This window comes from Achroia grisella, unplaced genomic scaffold, assembly GCF_030625045.1.
Source record: "Achroia grisella isolate CSIRO2021 unplaced genomic scaffold, CSIRO_AGI_Agris_v1 utg971, whole genome shotgun sequence".
In the NCBI taxonomy this organism is placed as follows: Eukaryota; Metazoa; Arthropoda; class Insecta; order Lepidoptera; family Pyralidae; genus Achroia; species Achroia grisella.
The window spans coordinates 2,209,543-2,225,372 of NW_026713077.1; the positions used below are offsets into that span (position 1 = coordinate 2,209,543).

Consider the following 15,830-nt stretch of genomic DNA (forward strand, 5'->3'; position numbering starts at 1 on the left):
CTATTGTTTTATACAACTGTACCTCATATCGAATAATCATTTGGTGATATTGGTAGTTTGGCGGTTTAGCACACCGACTTACTTTAATAGGTCGCAGGTTCGATTCCGATTTACGATTGAGGGATGCGAGCTCCAAGTACCAAAAAGTATAATTGTTTGTTTTAATTTAGGTTTACTATGTAAATAAAAATAAATGTTTAAATATTTATATCTTTTGATTAGTACCGATTTTTTTGTAAATTTTTAAATTCACACACAGTGACCAATACAAACAACCATGCTTATGAACACAAATGTCTGAACTGTACAAGGGTGTAGAAATGAATACGCTACCATGAGAAGTAAGACCTAAACAATAGACCATCGAGACTTTCATAAAAAAGATAAGTGACAATCCTATAAATAGGAGCATTAAATTGTGAGTAGCAGAGCGGTATATTAAACCTCTATACCATTAGACCGTCAAAAAAGAAATAAAAAACATATGAGACAAACCCATAAGCATGAGCTTTAGATTGTGGGACGAAAAGCGGTATACTAAAACTCTGGACCATTAGGCTGTCATAAACAAAGATAAGACACGAACCTATAAGTAAGAGCATTAGATTGTAAGAAGTAAATCGGAATGCTAAATCTCTAGACGATCAGAACATCAAAAAAGATATGAAAAAGATAAGTGACAAACCTATAAGTAAGAGAATTAGGTTGTGAGAAACAGAGCGGTATACTAAACATCTAGATTATTAGACCATCAAAAAAGTTATTCAAAAAATAGGTGACAAACCTATAAGTAAAAGAATTAGATTGTGAGAAGCAGAGCGGTATACTAAATTTCTAGACCAGTTACAAAAAGATAAGAGACAAACCTATAAGTAAGAGCGTTAGACTGTGCCGCTGACATCTTTTCCTCATCTGTAGCGTGAGTGTTACATGATGGATGTGGTGTTAGAGGCAGGTTGAGGATCAGACCCTCGCATTCCAATAGAGCCTCCTCACTGCTGGAGAATGACGACCAGAACTCTGAATTGCTCATGTCGAATGCTGTGGTTTCATTTACTTGCTCATGATGTTCAGCGTATCCATCCGGCTGTAGGTCCTGAAATGGAAACAATATTTAATATACTTTTTTTATGGTAATTATCAGATCGGCTGTCAGTTTGTTTGCGATTCCAGTGATATAAATACATACATGAAAAATATTGTATAGGTAAGGATATTGGGAGGATGAATCTAAAGATTTTTCTTTAATTTTAACTTTTAGTATCGGTGATCTAGTTGTTTAGCTTATACTTTACTTTCAATGGTTGCGAATTCCATTCCTCGAACGGATCAAGATAATAATAAAGGTATGCCTTTGTTAGTATTGATTTCAGTATTTTCTAAATGACGCGGTAGATGTTGTATTGCCATAAAAATTAATATCGCTATAAACCTTCCTGTACTGCATTAAAATCCGTTGCGTAGTTTAAAAGATATAAGCGAACAGACTGTTAAAGGGAGTTAATTTTATACTATGTAATGATTATGTTATACAAAGTAAAATGTAAAACATAGTAATTTTATAAATTTACGTATAAATATATATATGTATGTATGTATATATAGCATGTATGTATGTATAGCTAACCCGGCAAACATTTTACTGTATAAATTGATTTATATCAATTTATACAGTAAAATGTTTGTCGTAAAATAAAATGTAATGATGATGATAGTTATCTATCATCATCATCATTACCTTGCCTTTAACCCATTACACAATAACTATAGTATTAAAAAATTTATGATAGACGGGTGATAATTTAGACAAACGTAGTGTAGGACGCCCCGCAGCTACGACATACGTAGGGTTGCGGGTAAAAACTGGAAGAGAAGGAATGAAGATCGTGTCCAGTGGCGTGCTTTGAGAGAGGCCTATGTCCAGCAGTGGACTGCAGTGGGCTGATGATGATGATGATGATGGGTGATAATTTAGGAGTGTATATATTGTTTAATGTCGAATCATAAAAAAATATGTCAAAAATTAATTAATTTAATAACAATTATGCGCATAAGATATTATACAAATACGAAATTTTTATTTTTTATTTCGAGTTTGCTTTCACCACAATGATATTTGACAGTGTTTCTGACTACCCCATTTAGGGTAAGTCGTGAAGCTATGTTATTGTTATTAGTAATGTTTACCTCTTCAGCAGCATAATTCCTGGCTTCATCGTCATCATTCAACTGTTTCTGAAGTTCAATTTGACCTAACATCAGCTCTCTCTTCGCACGAGCTTCATTCATAGCATCATGGCGTTTTTCTGAAATAACAATAATATGCTGACATTTCACAGCGCCATCTAGTTCCAAGATAAGTAGATATTGTGTTATGTGTAGATAGATAGATAACATAGATATATAATAGTTTTTATTTCTATCTTAATAAAAAAGAAAGAACCAAATCGGTTTCCACTCAGCTTTGTGTCTGGGCTGTAATGCCCAAACGCTGATTTTCACACATATATAGCCTAAGTTACTCCCTCATCAGCTACCTGCCAAAAAAAGTCCAGTTAAAATCGCTCCAGCCATTTCAGAGATTAGCCGGAACAAACAGACCGACAGACAGACAGACAAAAATTTTAAAAAGTGGCTTTTTGGTATATGTTCCGTATTTATATTCGTATGCATGTAGTAAAAAACGGTTATTTCAATATTAAAAACAGACACTCCAATTTTATTTATATGTATAGATTGTACACTTGAAAAACTTAACAATAATAACTTATACGTATAATTAGTAAAAATCAAGGGATCGAGCGAGGTGGTTCCTCTCGATCCCCGGGTCATGACCCCCCTGACCCTCCCCCTGGATTCGCCGTTGCCTGCATGTGTGTGCTACAGCAATACAAAACTGCTACACAGCTCAGTGTGTAGAATCACTCAAGGAGCAAAACATTGATTTTCAGCTATGTTCTCGAGGGTGAATAATGTACTTTTTTTATAAACTAAAATGAACCACACTAGACAACTTATACAAATAATCATACTCATGAATACAAAATGTTCTCGTGCGAGGAATCGAAGTAACACGGTTATATATTCATACATATATATTGTGGAAAACAGGCCACTTATTTTTAAATAGGTCATAGACAAATCTCGAAATCGAAAACCAATATAATTAAAACAATACAATACCATAGAATTTTTACGTAAATACATACATATTATACATAGAAAATACTCACATCGATACAAATAATCATACTCATTAATATAAATGTTTGTAATGTGCGAGGAATCGAACCCACGACTATCGGAAGTAAGGCAGTGTGTTAACCGCTAGACTATCGATGTCGTCGAGGTAATAGAGTTCATTTTAGATTCTAAGCTGTATCACATGATAACGTGATGTCCGTAGTGCTGTTCATGTATATATAGGCGGTGATTACCATTTACCATCAGGTAATGGTTTATCAATTATATAAAAAAAAAGTCTGATCGCATTAAAAACTTACGCTGTCTCAGAGATCTGGTCTTTTCCTCGTCTATGGCCTCTACCAAGATGTTCCGCAGTCTATCCAGTTCTTCGCTGCTCCCTGTCAATACTGACATTATATCCGATTTAGTTGGTCTTCCAGGTGCGGGCTGTAATATTATATAGTTAGATAAATTACATATATATATAGATTATACATTAGCATCCCCTATTACTCATTAAAAAATACTAACATGCGGGTTTATTTAATTAACAACTATATACACATATTATACATATTATCCTTTCAAAGAAATAACGAAAAGGTTAGTCGACATCACAGAAGACCGAAGAGCTGGCAGCTACCTTGGACAAAGAATTAGTCTAGCCATTCAAAGAGGGAACGCTGCCAGTATCTTCGGAACGTTGCCTAAAGGGACCCCTTTTAATAATATATTTTAGTCATCATATTATATTTATTTTTTTAAACTTTTTAATTTTAGGTTCTTAGTTGTACAATTAGGTTATGTAAATACTTATACATATAAATATATGTTGTTTAAAACAACAAACCATTATTAAATAAGACCTGGCATATAAATAATAATAATCTCAGGACAATTCACACAGCGCCATCTAGACCCAAATTAAGCTATTTAAAGCTTGTGTTATGGGTACTAGATAACTGATACATATACATAGATATATTTTTTTGTAAATACATACATATTATACATAGAAAATACCCAGACCGTTACAAACAATCATACTCATGAATATAAATGTTTGTGCCGTGCGAGGAATCGAACCCGCGACCATCGGTCATACAGCGGTATGCTAGACCGCTAGACCACCGAGGTCGTTAAATATATCGTTAAATATATATATATATATTATTTAAATTTAAAAATGAATCTGTATTATTGTAAACATGTACAACATTTATTTGAAAATAATACGAAATGAGTAGCTTGTCAGATTTTTTTTTAGTTTCTTTTAAATAGTAAAAAAAAAATCAAAGGCACATATTCTTACCTCTACATATTCCAGTCCCAAGGTTTCGTGTAGTCTGGACAACACTCTCTTCCCTCTATCGCCCAAGGCTTGCAGTTTTTTAAGAACATCTTCAAAAACTTCCTTTGAATTTATCTCCTCAGCATGTGGATTCTGTAATGTTATAATTAACTCTTTTAATTAATCCCTGATAATTAATTTCGTGTTTTTAACTTGACATTCAATCAAGTCATCAATATTTGTGTTACCGAGGTATATTATAGTATATTATTTATTCAATTATATTAATATTAATGAATATTTAAATTAATATTTATAGATGTACTAGCAATATACTGGATAAGCTAGTAGAAGCACGACTTATAATAGATGGTAGAGCCATGTCATGAGGAGGCCGGAAGGACCACTAGACGAGAAAAATTCTCGACCTCAATTCAGGACCGAAAAAGCGTGGACGACGATTAACATGGATGTCAGTAGTAAGGACCTTGGATCAAATTGCACACAATGTGCAAATCAAATTTACAATCGGTTCAGTAGTTCAGGAGTCCATCGCGGACAAACAACGTGACAAATAATTTTTATATATAAAGATTTACACAAAGTTATCTGCGACACAGACAACCCTATCTCAGTTGCGCCTATAAGAAATAGGTGAGACGTTAGTGTGTGTATTACCGAGGTATATTATATTATTTATTTAATTATATTATAATTAATGAATATCTAAATTAAGATTTATAGTTATACTAGCAATAACTAGATACCCTATATTGGATAAGCTAGTAGAAGGACGACTTAGATGGTAGAGCCATGTCATGAGGAGGCCGGAAGACCACTTTACGAGAAAAGTTCTCGACCTCAATTCAGGACCGAATTAACATGGATGGACCCCGATTAACATGGATGTCAGTAGTTAGAAAGGACCTTAAGGACAACGGAAACATAGAGCCGGCAACAGTCCAAAATAGACACCACTGGAGAAGACAGATTAGGAGAGCCGACCCCAAATGAAAATGGGATAAGGCCAGAAGAAGAAGAAGTTTTACTAGCAAACACGGCCACGCGTTGCTGTTGTTAAGGTTCTTGAATAAAATAATATTGCGACTATAAATTAAGATATAAGCTATCCTATCTTTCAAGTTGGATCAAATTGCACACAATGTGCAAATCAAATTTGCAATCGGTTTAGTAGTTTAGGAGTCCATTGCGGACAAACAACGTGACACGTAATTTTTATATATTATTATTTAATTAATGTTTTAATACGGACAATGGCATTATAATGATTGACTTTCAATGAGAAGGTTTTAATTTTAATGAAATTTTGTAACGTACATTTACTGTTTATAGGACATTTTGACATTTGCATTACATTACTGTGAGGTCCTGTGCCTAAATTGCAATGCACTTACAGGGCGTTAAAAAAAATTGTAGAAACCAAACCATACTCTGTTTGCATGTGCTTTACATTTTTTTGATACTGCAATAAATATATATAAAATACTAGCAGACCCGGCCAACGTTGCTGTAGTTAAGGTTAAATAATATTGCGACTATAAATTGAGATGTAAGCTATCCTATCTTTCAAGTTGGATCAAATTGCACACAATGTGCAAATCAAATTTGCAATCGGTTCAGTAGTTTAGGAGTCCATTGCGGACAAACAACGTGACACGTAATTTTTATATATAAAGATTAACACGAGTTATATGCGAGAAAGACACTCCCATCTCAGTTGCGCCTAGAAATAGGTGAGATAGAAATATTAGTCTTTGCTACCAAGCCTTTTTTGTGATCTGTTTCTGTATCAACAGTGGGATGTGGCAATTAGCTTATTGGTTTCTAAGTTATAACATCTTTCTTGTCCGAAATAGAAACGGAAACATCGTCAAGTATATAGTCGACGAAACAGTCATCGAGTGGTAAAGGGAAATTCACTTTCTGTAAGATAATCTGTTTATCATTTCGTTCGTCATTCTAATTATATTAAAATTGTTTCAAGTTCTAAATATATCGATGACATTAAGGGTTATTTAAATAAAATATTTATATTTGATTTACAAGTAATAAACAAACATACATATAATACGTATATATAGTTTGATTAAGGAAATTGTTAGGACACTTGATATTGCACTATGACTTTATGAAAATTATTATTGAGGAAAAAATAGAGGGGGAGGGGAAGACTATGCACAGCAAATTAAAGACAAAATTCGAGTAATGTCGTATCAATATTTAAAGAGCTAAATTATGGAAAGTGGCAAGAGCTCCAAAAGCGTGACTCTTAAGTTATGAATTAATTAATTGTCTGATTAAATCAGAATTATCTTTTACCTGTGTGGTATATGCAGCATTAGTAACTGTTAATCCAACAGTACTAGTTTTAATTTCCCCATAGTTCTTACCAATATATTCTTTAACAGTATCAGTTTTAACTATTGGTTTATTGACATTACCAGTAACAGTACTAGCTTCATTGTTACTATTTTCATTAACATTTGGTTTGGTAATGCTATTTTTATTTTTATCTTCAGGAATTTCAGTTGTAGTCTCTAATTTATTGTTAATTATTTGTTTATCATTTGTTTTGGTATTGTTACCATCAATATCTGGAATAGAATTAATCATTTTGTTACACAATCTTAGTTGTAAAGGACGAAAACCAGGTATAATATACACAATAATACTAAAGTTAATGAATTTACCAAAAAATAAAGCACATACGATATAGTTCACAGTTATATAAATAGAGTGTATAATTTCTATATCCACTAGAGTTTACCGCAATATCGTGAATTTATTAGTCAGGTCAGTTCGTGCATCATGGCGAATTCTTCACCAATTAACCGCAATGAGCTAATTAAACTAGTCTAGTGGTTTATTACCATGATTTACACTCAAGAAGTCATGAGCTCAAAATTGGCAAACACAAAAAAAGCTAGGTGAGTCAGTTTATATTTCCGATTGGCCGGAGAGGTGAAGGAAATACAGATATCAAACCAAAAAATTTCGACTGCTATATTTAATACCGAACGAAATGTTGGTATGTTAAGTGTTGTGTTCACTACATCGACAGTTGACAATGTCTCTGATTACCCCGTCAAAGTTAACAGTCGTGTCGGTAGGTTTTTTATAACTAACACATCTGATTTCATTGTTATCTGTTACCCTGGCGTGTGTATACATTTAGCAAAGGCAGATACACAATACCATATTCATCCATAAAAATATCAGTACAGAAGTACGGAATGGTTGTAAACACAATAAATTAATTTGATAATACATCAATAAATACAGTAACAGTTAAAAGACTTTTCATTCTAGAACATAATAAAACACTATATCCAATTGCAAACAACGATATAATTGACTAAGTCCTTATCTTTGTAAACCTATATAATGTAGATACACTCAATATATTAAGTACAAGAGAATGTTTCTCTTGTACTTTTCCATAAACTACTAAAGATTTATTTGCTTTAAAACTTTCGCTTAATGATTGATAGTATTAAATGGAAATTAACACATTGTAATAGTGATATTTACAAGGGCGTTCTGTCTGCGCTGATCTGATTTACGTAGGTTATTACGCAAGGATGTATCTATATTAATATTTCAAAGAGGTATAGTAAGGACGTTCTTAGATGTGATTTTGAAAAGGATTTTCAAAATCACATCTGTAGTATCAGATATCACACAAGATACATCTGTAGTATCAGATATCAGATAGTCTATTTATAGAGACAGACATTATATTATACTACGAATATCAGGAAAAAAGCTTCAATGAAATTGTTCAGTAAAAACAGGGAGTATGTGATACAAATAATGTCTAACCAAAAACTGCTATATTTCTGACTGACTAGACTTGACTTGAAGTGAAAACCCTAATGACGGACCAAATTACGCCACTAGACGGGGGGGAGATTCCTGCTATTAACGTATATAGGTGATGGTTCCTTTATTATTATCAGGGTATTTGCCAATGCATTAAAAGAATATCACATTCCTAACTTAGCTAGTTTTCGTACCTTTGAAATATATCCATCTCCTTTCATCTCTATCGACGTTGGTATCCCTATGTCTGTGCAGGCCAGGTAATGCCATCAAGTGAGAAGGTGGCTTGTAGTACTTTAAGGATTCAGTCTTCGCCGCTTGTCGTAAAGCATGAAGACGCTCTAATATTTCTCTTAATTCCTAAAAAACATCAACAAAACTCATCATCAGCTGCCTCATCCTTATCCCATTTATTTAGGGTCGCGTACTATGTTTTTCTCTTTCATTCATTCATCCCTGTTTGCAGTCATCTCGTTATCTACTATCTTTCTTACATATCATCTTTCACACAGTCCATCCATCTATTTTTCGGCCTTCTTCGGCCCTTCTAAGCATCCACACGCATATGTAACAGCTTTAAAAAAATATAAACAAAACTATACCGAGCGAAATACGTAAGTCAAGTGCTACTTTCACCGCATCCACAGTTGTTAATGCCTTCGACTATTTATCTGGTATAGCAGTCGTGACGGTAAGTGTTTGTCTGTATATATTGAGTGGATAATCAAGCAGTAAATACAATTTAATTTTTTTATTATTAATGGCCTTTTCAATGACGTCACAATCAAAGTCGTACAATGTGTCATCACTGCCTTAGCTAAATGTTAATGCCTGATAATCTCATCACCAGGTTTAAGCTAGCATTAAGATATTGTTGGGTAAGTAAAGTATTTGCGTCATATGTTCACCGATGATGAACACTGATAATAATTATTTGACCATACCTTGGGATCGTGATCCGTGACGTCAACAGTCGGTATGTTATCCGATGACGTCACATTTGCAACATTGCTAGGATCATGAAAGCTTACTCCAGCTTTGTGGCGTTTCATTGCATCTGTAATAATTTGACATTTCGAATTGCTTTTCATTTTTCAACCGAAATCTTTAAACTGAAACACAGCTAGACGCTAGAACATCGATGCTACGTGGCCAGTCAGTCGGTGTTTTAAGATATACTTTGTTGCAGCAGGATCTGCGTAATTTATCCTACGTTTCATCGTCATGTCATCCTATGGAGACATGCCCCAGAAAATGCAAACGAGTACAGTGAGACTCCTACTTACTAAAAATGTCAAAATATCTCTCCTACACTATTTCTGTGAGTCGTGAAATCAGTACAGTCTGATGTGACTCCGACGGCGGTGATCTACCGGCGTACCCCATTTTTGCGGGTTGCCTTTAGATACAAAGTCCTCATCTAATTCAATTTTGTAAACTGTTTGATTTGACAGTACTAGATACATTGCTATTCGGACACATAAGATGATATGATGATTGTGCAAGTTATACTCCTCTATATTGGCGATGGTTGCATTTTCCATCAGGTAGGTATTTTTTTTCTATTCAAGTCTTTTTTACTCTGAGTTAAATCTTAATCAAACTTACCAGGTTGATTTGCCTTTCCGTCAATTTTGTTTAGCACCTGTATTTTTTCTATCAGTTCAGCGTTAGATATCAATCCAAGCTTATTCGCTTCCATCAGCTCATCTAGTTCTTCTGAGGAGTCGTCTCCGATATATGCGCAGTCCTTGAGGTGTTTGTAACCTTTAATCATTATGAGGGATGCTCCAGGCCACCTGAGAGAAAATGTTTTACTAAGCGAAAGGACAATGTCCTTCTTTTGGAAAAGGCCCTGTTATGTGATGGGGACAGTTCTGGGGAATAATTTATAGTGGGCTAACTTGAGCTCGCTTAATGAATAATTGACAGCCTCGGTTTAGCACATCGGTTTACTTCCGATGGTCGCGGATTCGATTCCTCGTACGATGAAAACATTTGTATTCAAGAGTAACATACTCTTGTATCGGTCTGGGTGTTTTCTGTGTACTTATTATTTATAAATAGCGTGTGGTGTCGCTGTAAGAATAGCACCACCCCCTCTCTTCCCGTGGGTGTCGTAAAAGGCGACTAAGGGATTCATCGACCAGTGGACGGGCAGCAGCGTCCTACTGAGTACCTACCATCATACTGCGATCGCCAACCCGCATGCCAAGCGTGGCGATTATGGCAATATCCCCCCAAATGAATTTACACCCAAGGCCCCGGCCCCCAGTCCCCGGCGGCCCCGCTAGTCTTGACCATGGTAGCGGTCATGGAAACGGCGGGGCAGGGGGTGCGAAGAATCTCCGGGTAAGACCAGGCTACCACAAACGACGACCACTGGCCCTGGCAACATACAACGTTCAAACACTGCGGACCGACGAAAAGTTAATTGAAGGAAGAGGTGAGCAGATTGCACTGGCATGTCGTGGGATTATCTGAAGTCCGAAGAAAGGGGGAGGACTCGATAGTCCTGAAATCCGGCAATCTGCTTTACTTCCGGGAGGGCGATCAACTGTCCCAAGGCGGTGTCGGGTTCCTCGTCCACAAGTCCCTTGTGAATAATGTTATCAAGGTCGAGAGCGTGTCGACTAGGGTAGCGTACCTGATACTCAGAATTACCAAACGGTATTCATTGAAGGTCATCCAAGTGTACGCTCCAACTTCGACGCACTCCGACGATGAGGTTGAGGCTATGTATGAGGATATCTCCAGAGCCATTAGTCATTATAGCGTTATCATGGGGGACTTTAACGCAAAATTGGGCAAACGAAGCGGTGATGAGCTGAGAGTGGGGCAATTTGGTATCGGTGATCGGAACTTAGGTCAAATGCTGGCCGACTTCATGGAGAAGGAGAACCTCTTTATGATGAACTCCTTCTTCAGGAAGCCGGAACACCGGAAATGGACGTGGATTAGTCCCGATGGTGCCACAAAAAACGAGATAGATTTCATCTTGTCAACGAGAAGACAGATTTTCAATGATGTCTCTGTGATCAATGCCGTCAAAATTGGAAGTGATCACCGGATTGTAAGAGGCACATTGAATCTGAATCTGAAACTCGAACGATCCCGACTGATGAAATCTACGCTCCGCCCTTTTATACAGATCCAAAACCCCGAAAGCTTTCAGCTAGAATTGCAAAACCGTTTCGAAAGCCTTGGTGACTGCGTTGACGTGGACGATTACAACAACAGGTTCGTGGAAACTGTCCGTGCGGCTGGGTCTAAGCACTTCAAAACCCGCCGCGCAGAAAGAAGAAAAATATCTATCTCTACCCTCAAATTGATGGATGAAAGGCGAAGTATGGTCCTGCAGTCTCCGACTGACGCTTCTCAGTATCGGCAACTTAGCAGGCAGATCTCTAAGTACTTGACTCGTGACTTACGCCACTTTAACACAAATTGTGTAAAGGAGGCTATTGAGAGAAACAAGGGCTCAAAAGTCTTTAACAGGGATCTGGCTGCCGGACAGAGCCAGCTGACGCGACTTAAGACGGATGACGGCAGGATCGTTTGTCTAAACCCGAACTTTTTTGAGAAGTTCTATGGACAGTTATACACGACAACACGGGCACCTGTTAACAACATGGCGAAAGACCCAAAGAGCCAAATTAACCCGACACTATACCGAAGATATCCCGGACGTCAGCCTGTACGAGATTGGTATGGCTCTTAAACAACTTAAAAACAACAAGGCGCCGGGCGATGATGGAGTTACTTTGAGGGCTGGAGGTAGACCTGTTCTACGAATCCTCCAGAAGACTCCGTCATCCTCGAGGGCAAATCGCCTCAAGCATGGCAAAGGGGTGTGGTGGTTCTGTTCTTCAAGAAGGGAGACAAATCGCTTCTGAAGAATTTCAGACCCGTAACACTGCTGAGCCATGTTTATAAGTTGTTTTCGAGAGTCATCACGAATCGTCTCGCGCGCAGGTTTGACGACTTCCAGCCTCCCGAACAAGCCGGGTTCCGAAAAGGCTCAGTACCATACATTCATACGCTGCGGCAGGTAATTCAGAAGACCGAAGAATACAACCTGCCACTTTGCTTGGCGTTTGTGGACTATGAAAAAGCCTTTGATTCGATCGAGACGTGGGCTGTGCTACAGTCTCTCCAGCGGTGCCAAATTGACTATCGATATATCGAAGCGTTGAAATGTTTGTATGAAAACGCCACTATGTCAGTTCGCCTCCACGACCAGAATTCGAAGCCTATCCAACTGCAGCGAGGTGTCAGACAAGGCGATGTCATATCGCCAAAGCTGTTTACCGCTGCGTTGGAAGATGTCTTCAAGCTTCTGGACTGGAGCGGGCTGGGCATCAACATTAACGGCGAGTACATCAATCACCTTCGATTTGCCGACGATATCGTTCATGGCTGAGACCCTGGAAGACCTTAGCAAAATGCTCGAAGACCTCAGTAGAGTCTCACAAGGAGTAGGTCTTAAAATGAACATGGACAAGACGAAAATTATGTCAAACGTCCATGTCGTACCTGCTCCCGTAAAAATCGGAGATTCTACACTCGAAATTGTCGATCACTACGTATACTTAGGGCAAACTATCCAGCTAGGTAGATCCAATTTCGAGAAAGAGGTCAATCGTCGAATCCAACTCGGATGGGCAGCGTTCGGGAAGCTCCGATATATCTTTTCGTCCAAATTTCCGCAGTGTCTCAAGACGAAGGTTTACGACCAATGTGTGTTGCCAGTGATGACTTACGGAACAGAGACGTGGTCGCTAACTATGGGCCCCATCAACAAGCTCAGAGTCACTCAGAGGGCAATGGAGAGGGCTATGCTCGGAGTTTCTCTGCGTGATCGAATCAGAAATGAGGAGATCCGCAGAAGAACCAGAGTGACCGACATAGCCAGAAGAATTGCGACTTTGAAGTGGCAATGGGCAGGGCACATAGCTCGTAGGACAGATGGCCGTTGGGGCAGTAAAGTCCTCGAGTGGCGACCACGGACCGGAAGACGCAGCGTGGGAAGGCCTCCAGCAAGGTGGACCGACGATCTGGTCAAGATCGCGGGAAGGCATTGGATGCGAGCAGCGCAGGACCGATCGTCGTGGAGATCTTTGGGGGAGGCCTATGTCCAGCAGTGGACGTCTTCCAGGCTGCGATGATGATGATGATGATTATTTATAAAAAAAATGTATTCAAGTATTTATTTATCAGTTAGTAAGTACCTATAAAAGAAGCTCTGATTAAGACTAGATGAAGCTTGTCCATTGTGGACAATGGACAGCATCAGGTTATTATAATTATTAATACTATTATTTTATTATTATATTCCCTATTCAAATAAACTCAACATAAGTACTTTTGAATAGTCATATTTTTTTATCATACCACTCATTTGGAAAGAAGACTCAACATGAGAAAACGAGCAAGAAATTTGCGTATTTCTCTATCAAATAAATATTGTTCAGCATTTTATTCTAAGACTTTGTGTGGATACAAAGAACAAACTGCCAAATAGCAAAATTCACAAAAATATATATAATAAATAAATAGTTACTTCAGTAACAAAAATTGATCATAGAGATAAAGGCTGACCAGTCTCTACTAGCAATACAGTCGTCTTCCAGTGGTGTTCCGCTAGCGTACCTATATCCTTACCGATGGAATCTTTCCATGCATCACAATATGTTTAGACCGACTTCTTCATGCTATTAATTTATACAGTTTACACTATATTAAAAAAATTAAGCCCTAATACTGACCTCACGCAAGTGGAAACAGTAACAGTGGACCCCTTCAACAGGTAGAATCCCCAGTATTCCTTCATGTCATCCTCCAACTCAAGTTCCCTGGTCATCGTCACCGGCACCAAGTCCTGGGTGAGTTGAGGAGGACCAGGTACAACGAACGCGTTGAAAGTCGTATTCGATTTCACCACCTGCCTCTATAGAAATAAGAATTTATGAATAAGGGATTCGAAACGAAAAGTGAAAATTATATTAGCAAGTGTTTAAGTTGAGCTGAGAAGGTTTCATTTCAATATCAACATACAATGTATATTACAATATGCTTACATTATAAAATAAACTTAGCTTACAAATTACGAGCTTATAAAAATACGAGTGTTTGCCATTCCACTCGTGTTCGTATTTTTAATATTCATGACCTATTTTCAGTTACAAGTGCAATAAACATAATAGTGTATTATTATATATATATTGGACATCAGTCCTTTTTTAGCCTCGATTATAGTCTACATGAACACATTGTAATATGAAGAAAATAGAATAAAAAAATGTTCTTCATCAATAAGGATATTTCTTTATTCTATTTTTTTTTGATACCATTCAGTTCACGATATACATGGTTTATTTTCTTAATATTTTTTTATGGATGATAATGGAATAGCACCCGTCACGGTTTAGGCTGGCGGGGCACCAGTGGAGGATGACAACATGAACATGAGGTGAGAGATCAGTTAGCCCATCGTGGCAAATTCACAAGAAATTTATCACGATGTTTTCCAGGGAGAACCGCGTGGAGGTCAACCTGATATGGTACATTGCTAGTAATGGGGTCATGAGTTCACATTACTAACAATCTATTCCCCTTATTTTCTTTATATTATTATTTCGTTTATGATGATGGAATATGTCTGATGTAACAAGAGATCTGAGGTTATATAGAAGATTCAAAATATAAATAAGGAAAGTAAATAGATTCTAGACATCTTGATTAGATCAACACGATTTTATTAGCTAGGTGCAAGTAGATCTACACTAAATTGTAAGTTTGAAGTTGTTATTTTTCATGAATATACTCATAAAAAGTGTATTATTTTAACTACTCTAATGCTGTTGGCCGCAGCTGGCCTTTACAGCTTCACCGGACCATAAAAGGCGAGAGCAGATGGCACTCCAAACCCGCGGAAGGACTTATGGAGCGGCTGAAGGCCAACTTCCGCCTGACGGATACGACTTTAGTCTAACGCCACTGATAGGGGTACGAACCTCGGCTCAGGGCGTCATAATTTCAATGCCCGTTTTACATGGATGGGGGATCGATCGAAGGGGTAATAAATGTGTGTATACTGTATACTATATATATATATATTTATATAATCAATGTATACTATAATGTAATTAAAATATTTCTATAGAATCATAATTAATAAGAAACGCCATCTAGTTCAATCAACAAACACTACTTATGAATGAAACTGATATTAAAATAGAATAAATTATTGACAGCGCCATCTAGTGTCGGGGAGCGATAACACTAACCAAAAATTAAATTTTAGGAAAGTACAATCAAATAGCGCCCTTATTTTCTATCACTATCAGTGAACAATAGATGACGCTACATCAAAAAAAAAATATTTTATCTATTAAAATGAAATGACGTTTGTTGCTTAATCTCGCTAAAACTCGATAACGGCTGAATGGATTTGGCTAATTTTGGTTTAAGAATATTTGTACAACTCCAAGGAAGGTTTAAGTGGTGA

At 37.1% G+C, this 15,830-nt stretch overlaps 1 protein-coding gene across 1 annotated transcript in view; it reads right to left on the bottom strand.

The window, feature by feature from the left end:
* The window catches only part of LOC131854181 (uncharacterized), a 32,243-nt gene that overhangs the window by 746 nt on the left and 15,667 nt on the right, over positions 1–15,830 (bottom strand). The window contains exons 5-13 of the mRNA XM_059205310.1: positions 14,089–14,270; positions 9,929–10,119; positions 9,265–9,377; positions 8,515–8,680; positions 6,818–7,092; positions 4,499–4,630; positions 3,504–3,633; positions 2,188–2,306; positions 867–1,096 (exon numbers count right to left, since the gene is read on the bottom strand). Coding sequence (XP_059061293.1) covers positions 867–1,096; positions 2,188–2,306; positions 3,504–3,633; positions 4,499–4,630; positions 6,818–7,092; positions 8,515–8,680; positions 9,265–9,377; positions 9,929–10,119; positions 14,089–14,270 — 1,538 coding nt within the window. The remainder of the gene's footprint in view (positions 1–866; positions 1,097–2,187; positions 2,307–3,503; positions 3,634–4,498; positions 4,631–6,817; positions 7,093–8,514; positions 8,681–9,264; positions 9,378–9,928; positions 10,120–14,088; positions 14,271–15,830) is intronic.